Source organism: Oncorhynchus kisutch, linkage group LG5, assembly GCF_002021735.2.
Source record: "Oncorhynchus kisutch isolate 150728-3 linkage group LG5, Okis_V2, whole genome shotgun sequence".
NCBI classification, from domain to species: Eukaryota; Metazoa; Chordata; class Actinopteri; order Salmoniformes; family Salmonidae; genus Oncorhynchus; species Oncorhynchus kisutch.
In genome coordinates this window covers 69,703,519-69,722,275 of record NC_034178.2, presented here as the reverse complement: position 1 = coordinate 69,722,275, position 18,757 = coordinate 69,703,519, and the positions used below count along the sequence as shown (strand labels likewise).

Sequence of the window (18,757 nt, the reverse complement as noted above, 5' to 3'; positions counted from 1 at the left end):
AGCCCTAGACTGATTCAAAACAGAGTCATGGTAATGGCATGGTGCTGGCCTTAACTCTACATTTACACCTAGATAGGAAGATTCACTGAGGTGCTGTCTGTACCGTGCGTGTAGGAAGAGCCAGGCTGTCCGAGTGGAGAAGGTAGATGTGGTCTCTACCCCCTACCAGGAGCCAGCCACGGTCCTCATCCAGCAGCAGGGACTGGTAACCTCCACTCACTCCTCTGTCCCAGAAGACACTGGAACTGTTCATCAAATGCAAGTCTGCAGAGAGGGAGGGGCAGAGGGGGGAGAGAGAAAGAGGGAGGAGAGGGAGGGAGACAGGGGAGGGGGTGAGGGAGAGAGAGAGAGAGAGAGAGAGAGAGAGAGAGAGAGAGAGAGAGAGAGAGAGAGAGAGAGAGAGAGAGAGAGAGAGAGAGAGAGGGAGTTAAATGTTTTGAAGTAACAGAATCAATTGAATCAGAATTGGCAGAGAGCAACTATTGGTCAAAAACAAGCACTAAAAAACTTGGACTGCATTTATCACAACCATCAGTTTGGCAAAAACTACATACAATTATAAGTGCTGTTTTTATTTTAGCTTTCCAAATCCAGTCTGTAGTCTGAGTACATTGATAAACAACATGTCAATCAAAGCTCATTCACTCAGTCAAAACAACAATGAAATCAGCCTATTTATGAAAAACGGTCCCTGGATACTCAAGTTGGAAAGTACATAGTTGCAATGTGTGTAATTCCAATAAACATAGCAACACAATCTCCCCTAAAAACACACACATGTCTGTCCAGCACGCACGAGTCGAGCAACACCAGCGAGCACTCTTCAACCTATCTAGGGATCTTGTGTTTAACCAGGCAGAAAATGACCTGCACAATCACAGCAAATTAACCCTGTAGCCCGGCTCTGTGCTCTCTCTCTCCTGATAAATCAGAAGAAAAGTCCTGGCTTCTCAATTTAACTCCAAAACAACTCCTATAAAGCAGATGTTTACAGTGCTATAACATTATGTCATTGTGGTATCATTTTAAGGGTTGCAGAGAGGATGTATGGTAAGTTAACAACTGTATTTATTTCTACTTAGCCAGCACAAAGGCCCAACACTTTATCAAGACTCTAGAGACAAGAGTCTAGAGTCTAGAGACAAGCGTCTAGAGACAGGAGACAAGAGTCTAAAGTCTAGAGACAAGAGTATAGAGCCTAGAGTCTAGAAACAATAGTCTAGAGCCTAGAGTCTAGAAACAAGTCAGGAGTCTAGAGACAAGAGTCTAGAGCCTAGAGTCTAGAAACAAGAGTTGGGAGTATAGAGACAAGAGTCTAAAGTCTAGAGACAAGAATATAGAGTCTAGAGCCTATTTATTTATTTTTTTTATTTCACCTTTATTTAACCAGGTAGGCTAGTTGAGAACACCTTTATTTAACCAGGTAGGCTAGTTGAGAACACCTTTATTTAACCAGGTAGGCTAGTTGAGAACACCTTTATTTAACCAGGTAGGCTAGTTGAGAACAAGTTCTCATTTGCAACTGCGACCTGGCCAAGATAAAGCATAGCAGTGTGAGCAGACAACAAAGAGTTACACATGGAGTAAACAATTAACAAGTCAATAACACAGTAGAAAACAAAGGGGGAGTCTATATTCAATGTGTGCGAAACGCATGAGGAGGTAGGCGAATAATTACAATTTTGCAGATTAACACTGGAGTGATAAATGATCAGATGGTCATGTACAGGTAGAGATATTGGTGTGCAAAAGAGCAGAAAAGTAAATAAATAAAAACAGTATGGGGATGAGGTAGGTGAAAAAGGGTGGGCTATTTACCAATAGACTATGTACAGCTGCAGCGATCGGTTAGCTGCTCAGATAGCTGATGTTTGAAGTTGGTGAGGGAGATAAAAGTCTCCAACTTCAGCGATTTTTGCAATTCGTTCCAGTCACAGGCAGCAGAGTACTGGAACGAAAGGCGGCCAAATGAGGTGTTGGCTTTAGGGATGATCAGTGAGATACACCTGCTGGAGCGCGTGCTACGGATGGGTGTTGCCACCGTGACCAGTGAGCTGAGATAAGGCGGAGCTTTACCTAGCATGGACTTGTAGATGACCTGGAGCCAGTGGGTCTGGCGACGAATATGTAGCGAGGGCCAGCCGACTAGAGCATACAAGTCGCAGTGGTGGGTGGTATAAGGTGCTTTAGTGACAAAACGGATGGCACTGTGATAAACTGCATCCAGTTTGCTGAGTAGAGTGTTGGAAGCCATTTTGTAGATGACATCGCCGAAGTCGAGGATCGGTAGGATAGTCAGTTTTACTAGGGTAAGCTTGGCGGCGTGAGTGAAGGAGGCTTTGTTGCGGAATAGAAAGCCGACTCTTGATTTGATTTTCGATTGGAGATGTTTGATATGAGTCTGGAAGGAGAGTTTGCAGTCTAGCCAGACACCTAGGTACTTATAGACGTCCACATATTCAAGGTCGGAACCATCCAGGGTGGTGATGCTAGTCGGGCATGCGGGTGCAGGCAGCGACCGGTTGAAAAGCATGCATTTGGTTTTACTAGCGTTTAAGAGCAGTTGGAGGCCGCGGAAGGAGTGTTGTATGGCATTGAAGCTTGTTTGGAGGTTAGATAGCACAGTGTCCAAAGACGGGCCGAAAGTATATAGAATGGTGTCGTCTGCGTAGAGGTGGATCAGGGAATCGCCCGCAGCAAGAGCAACATCATTGATATACACAGAGAAAAGAGTCGGCCCGAGAATTGAACCCTGTGGCACCCCCATAGAGACTGCTAGAGGACCAGACAGCATGCCCTCCAATTTGACGCACTGAACTCTGTCTGCAAAGTAATTGGTGAACCAGGCAAGGCAGTCATCCGAAAAACCGAGGCTCCTGAGTCTGCCGATAAGAATATGGTGATTGACAGAGTCGAACGCCTTGGCAAGGTCGATGAAGACGGCTGCACAGTACTGTCTTTTATCGATGGCGGTTATGATATCGTTGAGTACCTTGTGTGGCTGAGGTGCACCCATGACCGGCTCGGAAACCAGATTGCACAGCGGAGAAGGTACGGTGGGATTCGAGATGGTCAGTGACCTGTTTGTTGACTTGGTTTTCGAAGACCTTAGATAGGCAGGGCAGGATGGATATAGGTCTGTAACAGTTTGGGTCCAGGGTGTCTCCCCCTTTGAAGAGGGGGATGACTGCGGCAGCTTTCCAATCCGATATGAAAGAGAGGTTGAACAGGCTGGTAATAGGGGTTGCGACAATGGTGGCAGATAGTTTCAGAAATAGAGGGTCCTGATTGTCAAGCCCAGCTGATTTGTAAGGGTCCAGGTTTTGCAGCTCTTTCAGAACATCTGCTATCTGGATTTGGTTAAAGGAGAACCTGGAGAGGCTTGGGCGAGGAGCTGCGGGGGGGGGCGGAGCTGTTGGCCGAGGTTGAAGTAGCCAGGCTGAAGGCATGGCCAGCCGTTGAGAAATGCTTATTGAAGTTTTCGATAATCATGGATTTATCAGTGGTGACCGTGTTACCTAGCCTCAGTGCAGTGGGCAGCTGGGAGGAGGTGCTCTTGTTCTCCATGGACTTCACGGTGTCCCAGAACTTTTTGGAGTTGGAGCTACAGGATGCAAACTTCTGCCTGAAGAAGCTGGCCTTAGCTTTCCTGACTGACTGCGTGTATTGGTTCCGGACTTCCCTGAACAGTTGCATATCACGGGGACTATTCGATGCTATTGCAGTCCGCCACAGGATGTTTTTGTGCTGGTCGAGGGCAGTCAGGTCTGGGGTGAACCAAGGGCTGTATCTGTTCTTAGTTCTGCATTTTTTGAACGGAGCATGCTTATCTAAAATGGTGAGGAAGTTACTTTTAAAGAATGACCAGGCATCCTCAACTGACGGGATGAGGTCAATGTCCTTCCAGGATACCCGGGCCAGGTCGATTAGAAAGGCCTGCTCACAGAAGTGTTTTAGGGAGCGTTTGACAGTGATGAGGGGTGGTCGTTTGACTGCGGCTCCGTAGCGGATACAGGCAATGAGTCAGTGATCGCTGAGATCCTGGTTGAAGACAGCGGAGGTGTATTTGGAGGGCCAGTTGGTCAGGATGACGTCTATGAGGGTGCCCTTGTTTACAGAGTTAGGGAGAGTCAGGAGTATAGAGACAAGAGTCTAGAGACAAGAGTCTAAAGTCTAGAGACAAGAGCCTAGAGTCTAGAGACAAGAGTATAGACTCTAGAGTCTAGAAACAAGTCAGGAGTCTAGAGACAAGAGTCTAGAGACAAGAGACAAGAGTCTAAAGTCTAGAGACAAGCGTCTAGAGACAAGAGCCTAAAGTCTAGAGACAAGAGTATAGAGTCTAGAGTCTTGAGACAATAGTCCAGAGACAAGAGTATAGAGTCTAGAAACAAGAGTCAGGAGTATAGAGACAAGAGTCTAGAGACAAGAGTCTAAAGTCTAGAGACAAGAGTCTAGAGTCTTGAGACAATAGTCTAGAGACAAGAGTATAGAGTCTAGAAACAAGAGTCAGGAGTATAGAGACAAGAGTCTAGAGACAAGAGTCTAAAGTCTAGAGACAAGAGTCTAGAGTCTAGAGACAAGAGTATAGAGTCTAGAAACAAGAGTCTAGAGTCTTGAGACAATAGTCTAGAGTCTAGAGACAAGATTCATAACTCTAACCTTCTGCTGTATAAGACAGCTTTGGAAGAAGGACGAGGACGAGGATGAGGATGAGAGAACGATGAGGATGAGGAGAAGGACAAGGATGAGGATGAGAGAACGAGGAGGATGAGGAGGAGTATAAGTCCTCCTTGGTTCAGTTCCACTGCTGAGGTAGCTATCAACAATCAGTGTTTAACAAAAATAACTGGTTTATTTACCAAGTCACCCTTCTCCAGGTTTACATTTCACATTTCATGTTAAAAGGATAAATCATTAACATAATATTATCTGTGAACCGCTCAAATATCAAATTAAATGTTTCAGACTAAACCTTGATTTACTGAGAATGATGTGTAGGAAAATAATTCCGGATAAGCACTGTAAAATCCAACGTATAACTAATAGGACCAGTCCTATTAGTTATAATAAGGAGGCCAAGGAGATACGTGTGGAAATGGTGTCTGACATCTCCCCACCTACATATACAGAGCCATCGGAAAGTATTCAGACCCCTTATTCCACATTTTGTTACTTTTTGCCTTATTCTAAAATGGATACAAGTTTTTTTTTTCACTCATCAATCTAACAACAATATATACCCCATAATGACAAAGCGAAAACAGTTTTTTTTTGATTTTTTGGGGGGGGGGGGGGGATTTATTACAAATAAAAAAACAGACATACTTTATTTCCATAAATATTCAGACCCTTTGATATGAGGCTCGAAATTGAGGTCAGGTGCATCCTGTTTCCATTGGTCATCCTTGAGATGTTTCGACAACGTGATTGGAGTCCACCTGTGGTAAATTCAATTGATTGGACATGATTTAGAAAAGGTACACACCTGTCTATATAAGGTCCCACAGTTGACAAAGCCATGAGGTTGAAGGAATTGTCCGTAGAGCTCCGAGACAGGATTGTGTCGAGGCACAGATCTGGGGAAGGGTACCAACATTTTTTTTGCACCATTGAAGGTCCTCAAGATCACAGTGGCCTCCATCATTCTTAAATGCAATAAGTTGGAACCACCAACCCTCTTCCTAGAGCTGGCCGCCTGGCCAAACTGACCAATCAGGGGAGAAGGGCCTTGGTCAGGGATGTGACCAAGAACCCAATGGTCACTCTGACAGAGCTCCAAAATTCAGTGCAGTGTCAATGTGGAGGCTATATACAGGGGGTACCGGTACAGAGTCAATGTGGAGGCTATATACAGGGGGTACCGGTACAGAGTCAATGTGGAGGCTATATACAGGGGGGTACCGGTACAGTTTCAATGTGGAGGCTATATACAGGGGGTACCGGTACAGTGTCAATGTGGAGGCTATATACAGGGGGTACCGGTACAGAGTCAATGTGGAGGCTATATACAGGGGGTACCGGTACAGAATCAATGTGGAGGCTATATACAGGGGGGTACCGGTACAGAGTCAACGTGGAGGTTATATACAGGGGGGTACCGGTACAGAGTCAACGTGCGGGGGCACAGGTTACCGCACGGCAAGCGGTATCGAAGAGCCACGTCTAGGTCCAAAAGAGTCCTTATTAACAGCTTCTATCCCCAAGACATAAGACTGCTGAACAGCTAATCATGGCCACCCAGACCATTTACATTGACCCCCCTTTGTTTTTACACTACTGCTACTCGCTGCTTATTATCTCTGCATAGTCACTTCACCCCTACCTACATACCCCTAACTACCTCAATTAACCTGTACCCTCGCACACTGACTCTAACTCTATTTCTTGAACTGCATTGTTAGTTAAGGGCTTGTAAGTAAGTATTTCACTGTAAGGTCTACACCTGTTGGTTAAGGGCTTGTAAGTCAGCATTTCACTGTAAGGTCTACAATGTTGGTTAAGGGCTTGTAAGTCAGCATTTCACTGCAAGGTCTACACCTGTTTTATTCTGTGCGTGTGACAAATACAATTTGATTTGATTTGATCTGTTGGTTTTTGCTTCAGTCCCAAATGTCAGTCCTTTCTCTCTCTGTTGTTAACAGAAAGCCTCTGTGCTGCCCACTGTGCAACGTGTCTCTGGAGCTTGTCGCCACAGCCCATTAGTCCACTGTCTGCTGATGGAGATGGATGAGGACCAGCAGACGGTATAAAGTCATGAAGTGTCCTCCTCAGCCATCACAGAAGACTTCATGACAGATGTGAAAATTCCTCAGTTCCAACCCAGGGAATCCAGAACTCTTTATAACCACATTCCAGAACTAGTGGCACTCTGCTCCATTCAGCTCTCTGTCAGAACAAAGCCTTCTGAGCTCAATGGGGGAAAAGTTATGCTTTATCTCTCTTCTAAGTGTCACAGTCCGTTTTGGACCCCCAACATCCTGTCTAGCAGTAGAGAGAGCACCCAAGGTGAGACAGTCCATTTGGACCCCCAAACATCCTGTCTAGCAGTAGAGAGCACCCAAGGTGAGACAGTCCATTGGACCCCCCCAACATCCTGTCTAGCAGTAAAGAGAGCACCCAAGGTGAGACAGTCCATTTGGACCCCCAACATCCTGTCTAGCAGTAGAGAGCACCCAAGGTGAGACAGTCCATTGGACCCCCCCAACATCCTGTCTAGCAGTAGAGAGAGCACCCAAGGTGAGACAGTCCATTTGGACCCCACAACATCCTGTCTAGCAGTAGAGAGCACCCAAGGTGAGACAGTCCATTTGGACCCCCCCAACATCCTGTCCAGCAGTAGAGAGCACCCATGGTGAGACAGTCCATTTGGACCCCCCCAACATTCTGTCTAGCAGTAGAGAGAGCACCCAAGGTGAGACAGTCCATTTGGACATCCCCAACATACTGTCTAGCAGTAGAGAGCACCCAAGGTGAGACAGTCCATTTGGACCCCCCCCCCCCCCCCAACATCTTGTCTAGCAGTAGAGAGAGCACCCAAGGTGAGACAGTCCATTTGGACCCCCAACATCTTGTCTAGCAGTAGAGAGCACCCAAGGTGAGACAGTCCATTGGACCCCCCCAACATTCTGTCTAGCAGTAGAGAGAGCACCCAAGGTGAGACAGTCCATTTGGACCCCCAACATCCTGTCTAGCAGTAGAGAGCACCCAAGGTGAGACAGTCCATTGGACCCCCCCAACATCCTGTCTAGCAGTAGAGAGAGCACCCAAGGTGAGACAGTCCATTTGGACCCCCCAACATCCTGTCTAGCAGTAGAGAGCACCCAAGGTGAGACAGTCCATTTGGACCCCCCCAACATCCTGTCCAGCAGTAGAGAGCACCCATGGTGAGACAGTCCATTTGGACCCCCCCAACATTCTGTCTAGCAGTAGACAGCACCCATGGTGAGACAGTCCATTTGGACCCCCCCAACATCCTGTCTAGCAGTAGAGAGAGCACCCAAGGTGAGACAGTCCATTTGGACATCCCCAACATACTGTCTAGCAGTAGAGAGCACCCAAGGTGAGACAGTCCATTTGGACCCCCCCCCCCCCCCCCCCAACATCTTGTCTAGCAGTAGAGAGAGCACCCAAGGTGAGACAGTCCATTTGGACCCCCAACATCTTGTCTAGCAGTAGAGAGCAGACAAGGTGAGGCAGTCTGACCTCAGTACTGCATAAAACAGACGTATATCCTAGGAGGGCTGGTGAGGTCATCTCTATGAACAACTACAAATGAATACATACGCATGCAAACAAATACACACAGTCACACGGTCACATTACATGGTAACTTCTAGATCAATTCTATTCACCTAAATCCACCTTGTCAAGTTACCCTGAAAATAGGAGAGACTTGGGAAACATTGAGATTGGCCTACCTCATATATGAAAAGTTTCAAAACAGATGACCCACTCGTTGTATATTTTCTCAATCTAACTGCAATATATAAATCAGGCCTTTTTTTTTTTTTTACAGTTCAGATCAGATCATCTAGTGAGTGTGGAAAATAGAAAATAACCCAGATCTGATCTCAATTACTTTATGATGTAATATCTACAGTAACTTCAAGGACAATCACATGTCTAGGAAATAGGGCCGAATAAGTCATATTTTCTGGATAACATCTCCCATAACTATGACATTTATATGATATAATTCCGTCTCTGTGTGTTATATCGACATCCTCTGTTTCCTATATGTTGCCGGGCAGAACCACTTCAAAGCATCACAACCTCTTACGGTTTTAGGGATAACATGAGGCTTAACTTCCACGCGATTATATGGACGTCTTATTGGACTCTCACAGCCCATAAATTACATCTCACTGTACGTTGTGGGAATATAGTGTAGCTTATAGGTGCAATTGTGGATCTCTTCCATTTGGCGCCAACTCAACAGAAAGAATCACACCGTCTGATCTGAACAGACATAGCTAGGAAATGTGTCTCCAATTAAAAGGAAAATAAATGTCAACCATTACCAGATAAGAAAGTTCAGGGAGAGTAACAGGGCATGTTCCAAATGACACCATATACCCTTTGAAGTGCAATAGGACTCTGGTCAAAAGTACTGCAATATATTGGGAATAGGGTACCATAGGACTCTGGTCAAAAGTAGTGCAATATATTGGGAATAGGGTGCCATCAGGCTCTGGTCAAAAGTAGTGCACTATATAGGGAATAGGGTACCATAGGGCTCTGGTCTAAAGTAGTGCACTATATAGGGATAGGGTTCAGTAGGGCTCTGGGCTAAAGTAGTGCACTATATAGGGAATAGGATGCAATTTGGGACGCTTCCACAGTCATCATCTTTTGGCAGCAGAACAGTCAATCACAGAGTTAGTATGAGGTCACATTAGTAATATGATCAATTACAGGAACAAGATGCTGAGTAGACAGTAAAATCACTTTCAGCCAGACTAAAACATTCCTATACAGACACACAGCTACTATTTTGATTTCATCAGTCTATTTTGGAGTTGGATTATCAAAATAAAAAACTGTGGTTGACCTGTTCTTGCACAAGTCTGTTTATTTCCCCACTCTGACAATTTCTATATTTGTTGATTGATAAACCCTGATCAGTATGGACATGATGTCATTAAGTGGGCGGACGCGGCAGAAGAAGAAACTCAATCTGATCTGATTACATGTGATTGATCAGTGCCCTGGGGTAACGGCCCGGTTTGATTCTGGGCCAACGGCCCGGTTTGAGTTTGTTTCATTCTTTAGCTTGCCAAGACTCTAAAAGGCTGAAAAGGCTGAAGATTTAAAGGGTCAGGGGTCGCTTGGTCAAGGGAATGTGATTACCGTTCTCTATACAGACACAAGGTTCTCTATACAGACACAAGATTCTCTATTCAGACACAAGATTCTCTATTCAGACACAAGGTTCTCTACACAGACACAAGACTCTCTATACAGACACAAGACACTCTATACAGACACAAGACACTCTATACAGACACAAGACACTCTATACAGACACAAGGTTCTCTATACGGGGTGGCAGGGTAGCCTAGTGGTTAGAGTGTTGGACTAGTAACCGAAAGGTTGCAAGTTCAAATCCCCGAGCTGACAAGGTACAAATCTGTCGTTCTGCCCCTGAACAGGCAGTTAACTCACTGTTCCTAGGCCGTCATTGAAAATAAGAATTTGTTCTTAACTGACTTGCCTAGTAAAATAAAAAATACAGACACAAGGTTCTCTATACAGAGCAGGAATCCTACATTAATCCTTTTGGCATGACTTTGGCCACCCAGGAATGAATTGTATATCCTCACAGGGATCTGACTACTTCCCTGTATGTCTGGGAGCATCAATGAAGGTTCTCTATACAGACACAAGGTTCTCTATACAGACACAAGACTTTCTATACAGACACAAGGTTCTCTATACAGAGCAGGAATCCTACATGAATCCTTTTGGCATGACTTTGGTCACCCAGGAATGAATTATATATCCTCACAGGGATCTGACTACTTCCCTGTATGTCCGGGAGCATCAATGAAGTATCTGTGGAGTTGAGCCCAATACGATGTTCTACTAATCTGTCTAACCATTTCCAGAGACAGTTGCTCAATGTTGCAAAGTTCTCCTGTTGTTTCACTCTGAGACTCCATATATCCTTATTTAAGGTCTGTGTGTGTGTGTGTGTGTGTGTGTGTGTGTGTGTGTGTGTGTGTGTGTGTGTGTGTGTGTGTTTGTGTGTGTGTGTGTGTGTGTGTGTGTGTGTGTGTGTGTGTGTGTGTTTGTGTGTGTGTGTGTGTGTGTGTGTGTGTGTGTGTGTTTGTGTGTGTGTGTGTGTGTGTCTGTGTCTGTGTGTGTGTGTTTGTGTGTGTGTGGGTGTGTGTGGGTGTGTGTGTTCAGCGTGTTGTGAAACCCTGCATGTTCGTGCTGTGGTGTGGTGTGGTGTGGTGTGCTGTGCTGTGGTGTGGTGTGGTGTGGTGTGCTGTGGTGTGGTGTGCTGTGCTGTGCTGTGGTGTGCTGTGGTGTGGTGTGGTGTGGTGTGCTGTGGTGTGCTGTGCTGTGGTGTGGTGTGGTGTGCTGTGGTGTGGTGTGCTGTGCTGTGGTGTGGTGTGGTGTGCTGTGGTGTGCTGTGGTGTGGTGTGGTGTGCTGTGGTGTGCTGTGGTGTGGTGTGGTGTGCTGTGGTGTGGTGTGCTGTGGTGTGGTGTGCTGTGGTGTGGTGTGGTGTGCTGTGGTGTGGTGTGCTGTGGTGTGGTGTGGTGTGCTGTGGTGTGCTGTGGTGTGGTGTGCTGTGGTGTGCTGTGGTGTGCTGTGGTGTGGTGTGGTGTGCTGTGGTGTGCTGTGGTGTGGTGTGGTGTGCTGTGGTGTGGTGTGGTGTGCTGTGGTGTGGTGTGGTGTGGTGTGCTGTGCTGTGCTGTGGTGTGCTGTGGTGTGGTGTGCTGTGGTGTGGTGTGCTGTGGTGTGGTGTGGTGTGCTGTGGTGTGGTGTGCTGTGGTGTGCTGTGGTGTGGTGTGGTGTGGTGTGCTGTGGTGTGCTGTGGTGTGGTGTGCTGTGGTGTGGTGTGCTGTGCTGTGCTGTGGTGTGGTGTGGTGTGCTGTGGTGTGGTGTGGTGTGCTGTGCTGTGGTGTGCTGTGGTGTGGTGTGCTGTGGTGTGCTGTGGTGTGGTGTGCTGTGGTGTGGTGTGCTGTGGTGTGCTGTGGTGTGCTGTGGTGTGGTGTGCTGTGGTGTGCTGTGGTGTGCTGTGGTGTGGTGTGCTGTGGTGTGGTGTGCTGTGCTGTGGTGTGCTGTGGTGTGCTGTGGTGTGGTGTGCTGTGGTGTGCTGTGGTGTGCTGTGGTGTGCTGTGCTGTGCTGTGGTGTGCTGTGCTGTGGTGTGCTGTGGTGTGCTGTGCTGTGGTGTGCTGTGCTGTGCTGTGGTGTGGTGTGCTGTGGTGTGGTGTGCTGTGGTGTGGTGTGCTGTGGTGTGGTGTGCTGTGGTGTGCTGTGGTGTGGTGTGGTGTGCTGTGGTGTGGTGTGGTGTGGTGTGCTGTGGTGTGGTGTGCTGTGGTGTGCTGTGGTGTGGTGTGCTGTGGTGTGGTGTGGTGTGGTGTGCTGTGCTGTGGTGTGGTGTGCTGTGGTGTGGTGTGCTGTGCTGTGGTGTGCTGTGCTGTGGTGTGGTGTGCTGTGCTGTGGTGTGCTGTGGTGTGGTGTGCTGTGGTGTGCTGTGGTGTGCTGTGGTGTGCTGTGCTGTGGTGTGGTGTGGTGTGGTGTGGTGTGCTGTGGTGTGCTGTGCTGTGGTGTGCTGTGGTGTGCTGTGGAGTGCTGTGGTGTGCTGTGGTGTGGTGTGGTGTGCTGTGGTGTGCTGTGGTGTGGTGTGCTGTGGTGTGCTGTGGTGTGCTGTGGTGTGCTGTGTGAATGACGAAGGATAATGGCAAACATTTGTTTAATAAAACCTTCAGAGCAAATCAAACACATGGAACCTGAGAGCTGGGTGTGTGCCCAACACCTGTACTGCATACTTGAAGTCGGACAGAGGGTGGAGGTTGGGGTGGGTGGGGGGGGGGGGGGGGGGGGGGGGGGTTGTTGGGCTGAATTGACCGTCTGAATACATGTAATTCCTTCCAGGGGCGTTAAAGATACAGGATAATGGGACTCAGACACACACAAACACACACACACAAATACACACACACACACACATACACACACACACACGTAGACACACACAAACACTCACACGGACTTGTCAGCTCCAGGAATGTGGGAGTGATTGGGACACACGCTCACACACGCACACACACACACAAACACATTCTAGTGGGATAGCAGTGATTAAATAAAATGGAAGCAGTTGTTATTAGGTGTGTTGTGTTTGTTGGTAGATAGAAGGAGCATGGGTTTTCTAGTCCAGTAGGATTCATATGTGTTGGAGGAAGTACCCTAGTGTGTTTCCGTGTGGTAAGACTCTTGGCATCTGTGTCAGTGCCAGGGAATAGGACTGTAAACATGGACATTACCTGCAATGAAGGCCAGTCTACCACCAGAGCTGTATCAGTCATGACACTGCACAGTTTAGTCTGACACACTCCACTTGGAATGAGTGGGCAGGGGAGGTATGGCAGGCCAGGCGGTGTCTAACCACACACACACACACACACACACACACACACACACACACACACACACACACACACACACACACACACACACACACAGACACAGATACACATACACACACACACACACACGGTCTCTAAAATGTTCTGGTTTCCATCAGCTCAAAGATCTTCTGAACCACGGCAGGCACAGAGGCCTTAGAGACATCTGGAATTCCAACGATCTCCGAACACCTGGTAGCAACCTGACCGACTGACCTCATAAACAAGATACTTTTTTATTTATTTCACCTTTATTTAACCAGAAAGGCTAGTTGAGAACAAGAGACTTGTTGATAACCTGTAGCCAGTATGGGAACAGAGACTTCTCCAACTCTCCCTTCGTACTGAGGAACGTCTTCAACAAACAATGACTGGCAATACATGTGTTTGTATGCAATGATACCATGATAGCATGAGTTACCATGAGTTATCAGTATGAAGAAAAAGGTATGAAAAAGGTATGAAAAAAGGTATGAAAAAGGTATGAAAAAGGTATGAAAAAGGTATGAAAAAGGTATGAAAAAAGGTATGAAAAAAGGTATGAAAAAGGTATGCGTTCTCTACTGTAAGTTGCTCTGGATAAGAACGTCTGCTAAATGATAAAATTATCAAGTAGAAGCGCCAACACTGCTCACTGTAGGACACAAACCAGAACAGCCCGTGGACCTGAAGCGTCATGCATGATCACACCCATAACAGTAACGCTCCTTAAGCTTAACTGGGAATAACATCTTATAGTTTCTACTTTCAAGGTTGGACAGAAATGAAAGCACAGACATATGGTAATCCACAAGATAATAAAAACCAACCGTAGGGGGTTGTCCTTACACCATGCTTCGGGATTAGTCACGGATTAAGGCAAACCTCACGCTAGAACCGTAGGGGGGGGGGTTCTCCTTACACCATGCTCGAGATCGGTCACAGATACCTCACGTTAGAACCGTAGGGGGGGGTTCTCCTTACACCATGCTCGAGATCGGTCACGGATACCTCACGTTAGAACCGTAGGGGGGGTTCTCCTTACACCATGCTCGAGATCGGTCACGGATACCTCACGTTAGAACCGTAGGGGGGTTCTCCTTACACCATGCTCGAGATCGGTCACGGATACCTCACGTTAGAACCGTAGGGGGGGGTTCTCCTTATACCATGCTTCGGGATCAGTCACGGATACCTCACGTTAGAACCGTAGGGGGGGGTTCTCCTTACACCATGCTTCGGGATCAGTCACGGATACCTCACGTTAGAAATCCCCAGGAATAACATCAGTTTTACAGTAACCACTGGGACACTTCAAAGTACTGGACGTTTCAACAGCAGCCTATTAAAATCATTTCACAACAGTGGTTTTGTCAACCCACTTTTGAACGCTCCTTTGAAAAACAACCTTGAACCTTGAGACCTGAAGACTTGCGTTGACTCCCATGAGACTTAGCTAAAGACTTACCTAAAGACTTACCTAAAGACTTACCTAAAGACTTACCTGAAGACTTGCCTAGAGACTTACCTAAAGACTTACCTAGAGACTTACCTAAAGACTTACCTAAAGACTTACCTAAAGACTTACCTAAAGACTTACCTGAAGACTTGCCTAGAGACTTACCTAAAGACTTACCTAGAGACTTACCTAAAGACCTACCTAAAGACTTACCTAAAGACCTACCTAAAGACTTACCTAAAGACTTACCTAAAGACTTACCTAAAGACTTACCTAAAGACTTACCTAGAGACTTACCTAAAGACTTACCTAAAGACTTACCTAAAGACTTATCTAAAGACTTACCTAGAGACTTACCTAAAGACTTACCTAAAGACTTACCTAAAGACTTATCTGAAGACTTACCTAGAGACTTACCTAAAGACTTACCTAAAGACTTACCTAAAGACTTACCTAAAGACTTACCTAAAGACTTACCTAGAGACTTACCTAAATACTTACCTAAAGACTTACCTAAAGACTTACCTAAAGACTTGCCTAAAGACTTACCTATAGACTTACCTAGAGACTTACCTAGAGACTTACCTAGAGACTTACCTAAAGACTTACCTGAAGACTTACCTAAAGACTTACCTGGAGACTTACCTAGAGACTTACCTAAAGACTTACCTAAAGATTTACCTAAAGACTTACCTAAAGACTTACCTAAATACTTACCCGAAGACTTGCCTAGAGACTTACCTAAAGACTTACATAGAGACTTACCTAAAGACCTACCTAAAGACTTATCTAAAGACTTACCTAAAGACTTATCTAAAGACTTACCTAAATACGTACCTAAAGACTTATCTAAAGACTAACCTAAAGACTTACCTAAAGACTTATCTAAAGACTTACCTAAAGACTTACCTAAAGACTTACCTAAAGACTCACCTAGAGACTTACCTAAAGACTTACCTAAAGACTTGCCTAAAGACTTACCTAAAGACTTACCTAGAGACTTACCTAAAGACTTACCTAGAGACTTACCTAGAGACTTACCTAAAGACTTACCTAGAGACTTACCTAGAGACTTACCTAAAGACTTACCTAAAGACTTACCTAGAGACTTACCTAAAGACTTACCTAAAGACTCACCTAGAGACTTACCTAAAGACTTACCTAAAGACTTACCTAAAGACTTACCTAAAGATTTACCTAAAGACTTACCTAAAGACTTACCTAGAGACTTACCTAGAGACTTACCTAAAGACTTACCTAGAGACTTACCTAGAGACTTACCTAGGCCGACACAGTCTTGTGAATCGCAGGAGACACAGGTTCTAAATCACTTGTTGACTCTTGTAATTGGTATGTGGTTTGAAAAATGATAAAGAGAAACACATACTTCCTGCCTGGCTCCCATACAGTGAGTCATGCCAGTTGGGGTCAAGTCCTGGCAATTCCTTTCTTGAACTGGATGTGGAATTTCTCAATACGATTTTTCTGCCTTGATTTGATTAGAATTATTAATACGTGCAATTGAGCCAAATGTTTAGATCTGATGTTTTTCTGGCGCAGCGGTAAGAAAGGATGTATCAACTTTAAACATCCAATTTAGTTTCAACTCTAGTATTTGTTTTCATCGTGAAGCCAGGTAGCCAAGTCTCCCCTTTCCATGTATTTTAGTGCCAAGGATAAATCAATGGTTAACGTCAATGTGTGCTCCCAATTGCCAGTTGAAAAAAACGGTGTTCCTTCCTGTTCTTCAGGTTTCTCCTGATGTCCAGAGGGTGTGTATTTTTGTTACTCAGAATCCATATTTTAGGGCCAGAGTGAAGGGCAGGCTGATATATTCACACCCTGCTAGTTCAATTCTAACAAGGAGAAGAGGACAATAGAGTATAGCCTACTGACTACAGCTACTAACTCAAACATGCAGAAAATGTATAGAATATTGACAATATAAGTAAAGACAGAATCAAAAGAATCATAGAACCCCCCAAAACATTTACCAAAAAGGTACAAGTAAACAAACAAAAATATGTCTGTTTTCTCTGCTAATTTCCCCTCTGTGTCTGTTGTCTCGAACTGAGTTCTCCCTGGCTCCTAGATGACACCTGAGAAGAGTGGAACCCTTGTAGGGAGGAAAAACAGTGTTACCCTAAATCCTCCCCCTCCCCCTCATTCATCCTGTCTCCTGAGGGTATCCAAAAGGAAGCTTTGAAGTTGAACAGACCTCCGCAGACAGACTCCATTTTCCTCTCTCTCCTCTCTCTCTCTCTCTCTCTCTCTCTCTCTCTCTCTCCATCACTCCCATATCTCTCTCTTCCCTCCTTCTCCATCCTCTCTCTCTTCCATCCTCCTTCTCTCTCTCTCTCTCTCTCTCTCTCTCTCTCTCTCTCTCTCTCTCTCTCTCTCTCTCTCTCTGTGTAGAATTGAACTCTCACCCCAGCTTATTATCCTCAGAGGTGTGGCATGGGAGACTGAGAGGGTCACCTCGCCTCTCTGAGTCTAACAAGACAGGGCACAAGAGTAAGGGATGGACAAACAGATCTCTCTCTCTATCTCTCTCTCTCTCTCTCTCTCTCTCACTCTCTCTCTCTCTCAACCGCCTGCTCTCTCACTTTCCTTCCTCGCTCCATCACCCCACTCTCCCTCTTTTTCTCTTACACTTTCTCCATTGTCTTTCTCTATTTCTCTCTCTGCTCTAATTGCAGTGACGAAAGAGAAGGGAAGAGTGAGTATCTCAGATGAACTGAAGGTTCTGTGTCACATCAAATCTAAACGTCAATCTAAACGGTAGTTATGAACAGCAACACATTCAAAGATCCGCAAACTGTCACAAGGTGCTTCTGTACAGACAGTCTGATGACAGCTCCCTGAAGATCATTCTCCAGTCTGGACTCCTGTCTCTCTATGTCTGTCTCTCTCCTTCCTCCCCTAGATGAGGGTTAACATTAGCCCCTAGCCTCCATCCAAAATGACTCCCTATCCACTATATTGTACACTACATTTGACCAAGGCCCCATAGGGCTCCAGTAAAAAGTAGTGCACTACTGTATATAGGGAATAGGGGGCCATTTGGGACGATCTCCATGTCTCCACATCTTCCACTAATCGTCTGATGTTTGTCTTGAAGCCGAGCCGTCTATAATTTACCTCAGCATGGATTCCAGCATCTAGCTAATGCTAATTCAGGGTTTTCAAAAATAAACAGAAAGGTGACTTCGATTGGCTTTGATGCCTTTCCAACTCGTAATCGCCAAGTTTTCTTTAACTTTCTTTTCAGGCCATCAAAATGTAAACGTATATTAAGGTTAATATAGGCTACCACCGAAAGCTAAACACTTTAAATCACGGCTTAACTAAATCCCTCTGTAGTGGCTCATAATTCAGAAACTGTCCTCTCCTCTCGTATCGCTGCATGACATTGCTGTTTTATCGTTTAAGTCGGCCAAATAAATAAAAAATCCCGTGTGGAAATATTCAGAGAATTTGACTTCTGGGTAACCGAGATGAGTTAAATAGGAACAACGTGTTGCTACTGAAGAATAACAGCCCATATCAGTCATCAGCAGAGATCAATATCAATCTGATTAAAGTTATTTATTTACTCACTTTATCCAGGAGATATGAGTCTTTCCGTCTGCGTGTGTGTGTGTGTGTGTGTGTGTGTCTACTCCATGCTGCATGAGTGTGAATAAACACAGCTGTCAGAGGGAAGCAGAACAGAGTAGTGGTCCATAAAGCATTCAAAAACACTGATCTCCTTTCTCTCAATCACATACAGCACCTCACTAGCACACACACACACACCTCACACACGCACACACACACACACACGCACACACGCGCAAACACACGCACACACACACACACCTCACACACGCATACACATACACAACACACTCACGCACACACACGCACACACACAAACAACACACTCACACCTCACACACACAAAAATCTAACTGTGTGAATGTGTATGCATGTGAGTGGAGACTGTGACTCTTGTTGATTTGCCAATATCGTCAGGTCAACACAGTGGCACGCCTTTCCTCCATCAAGTCAGACTGGCTATAGTGATTGGTATTTAGATACAGTATGATGTGAACCAGGCTAGTGATTGGTATTTAGATACAGTATGATCTGAACCAGGCTAGTGATTGGTATTTAGATACAGTATGATGTGAGCC

The 18,757-nt window shown here is 45.7% G+C and overlaps 1 protein-coding gene across 1 annotated transcript in view; it reads right to left on the bottom strand.

Annotated features, from left to right (window-relative positions):
• Positions 1-18,757, bottom strand: part of LOC109881347 (semaphorin-3D) — a 164,883-nt gene that overhangs the window by 56,552 nt on the left and 89,574 nt on the right. The window contains exon 3 of the mRNA XM_031825737.1: positions 104-264. Within this exon, the coding sequence (XP_031681597.1) occupies positions 104-264 (161 nt within the window). The remainder of the gene's footprint in view (positions 1-103; positions 265-18,757) is intronic.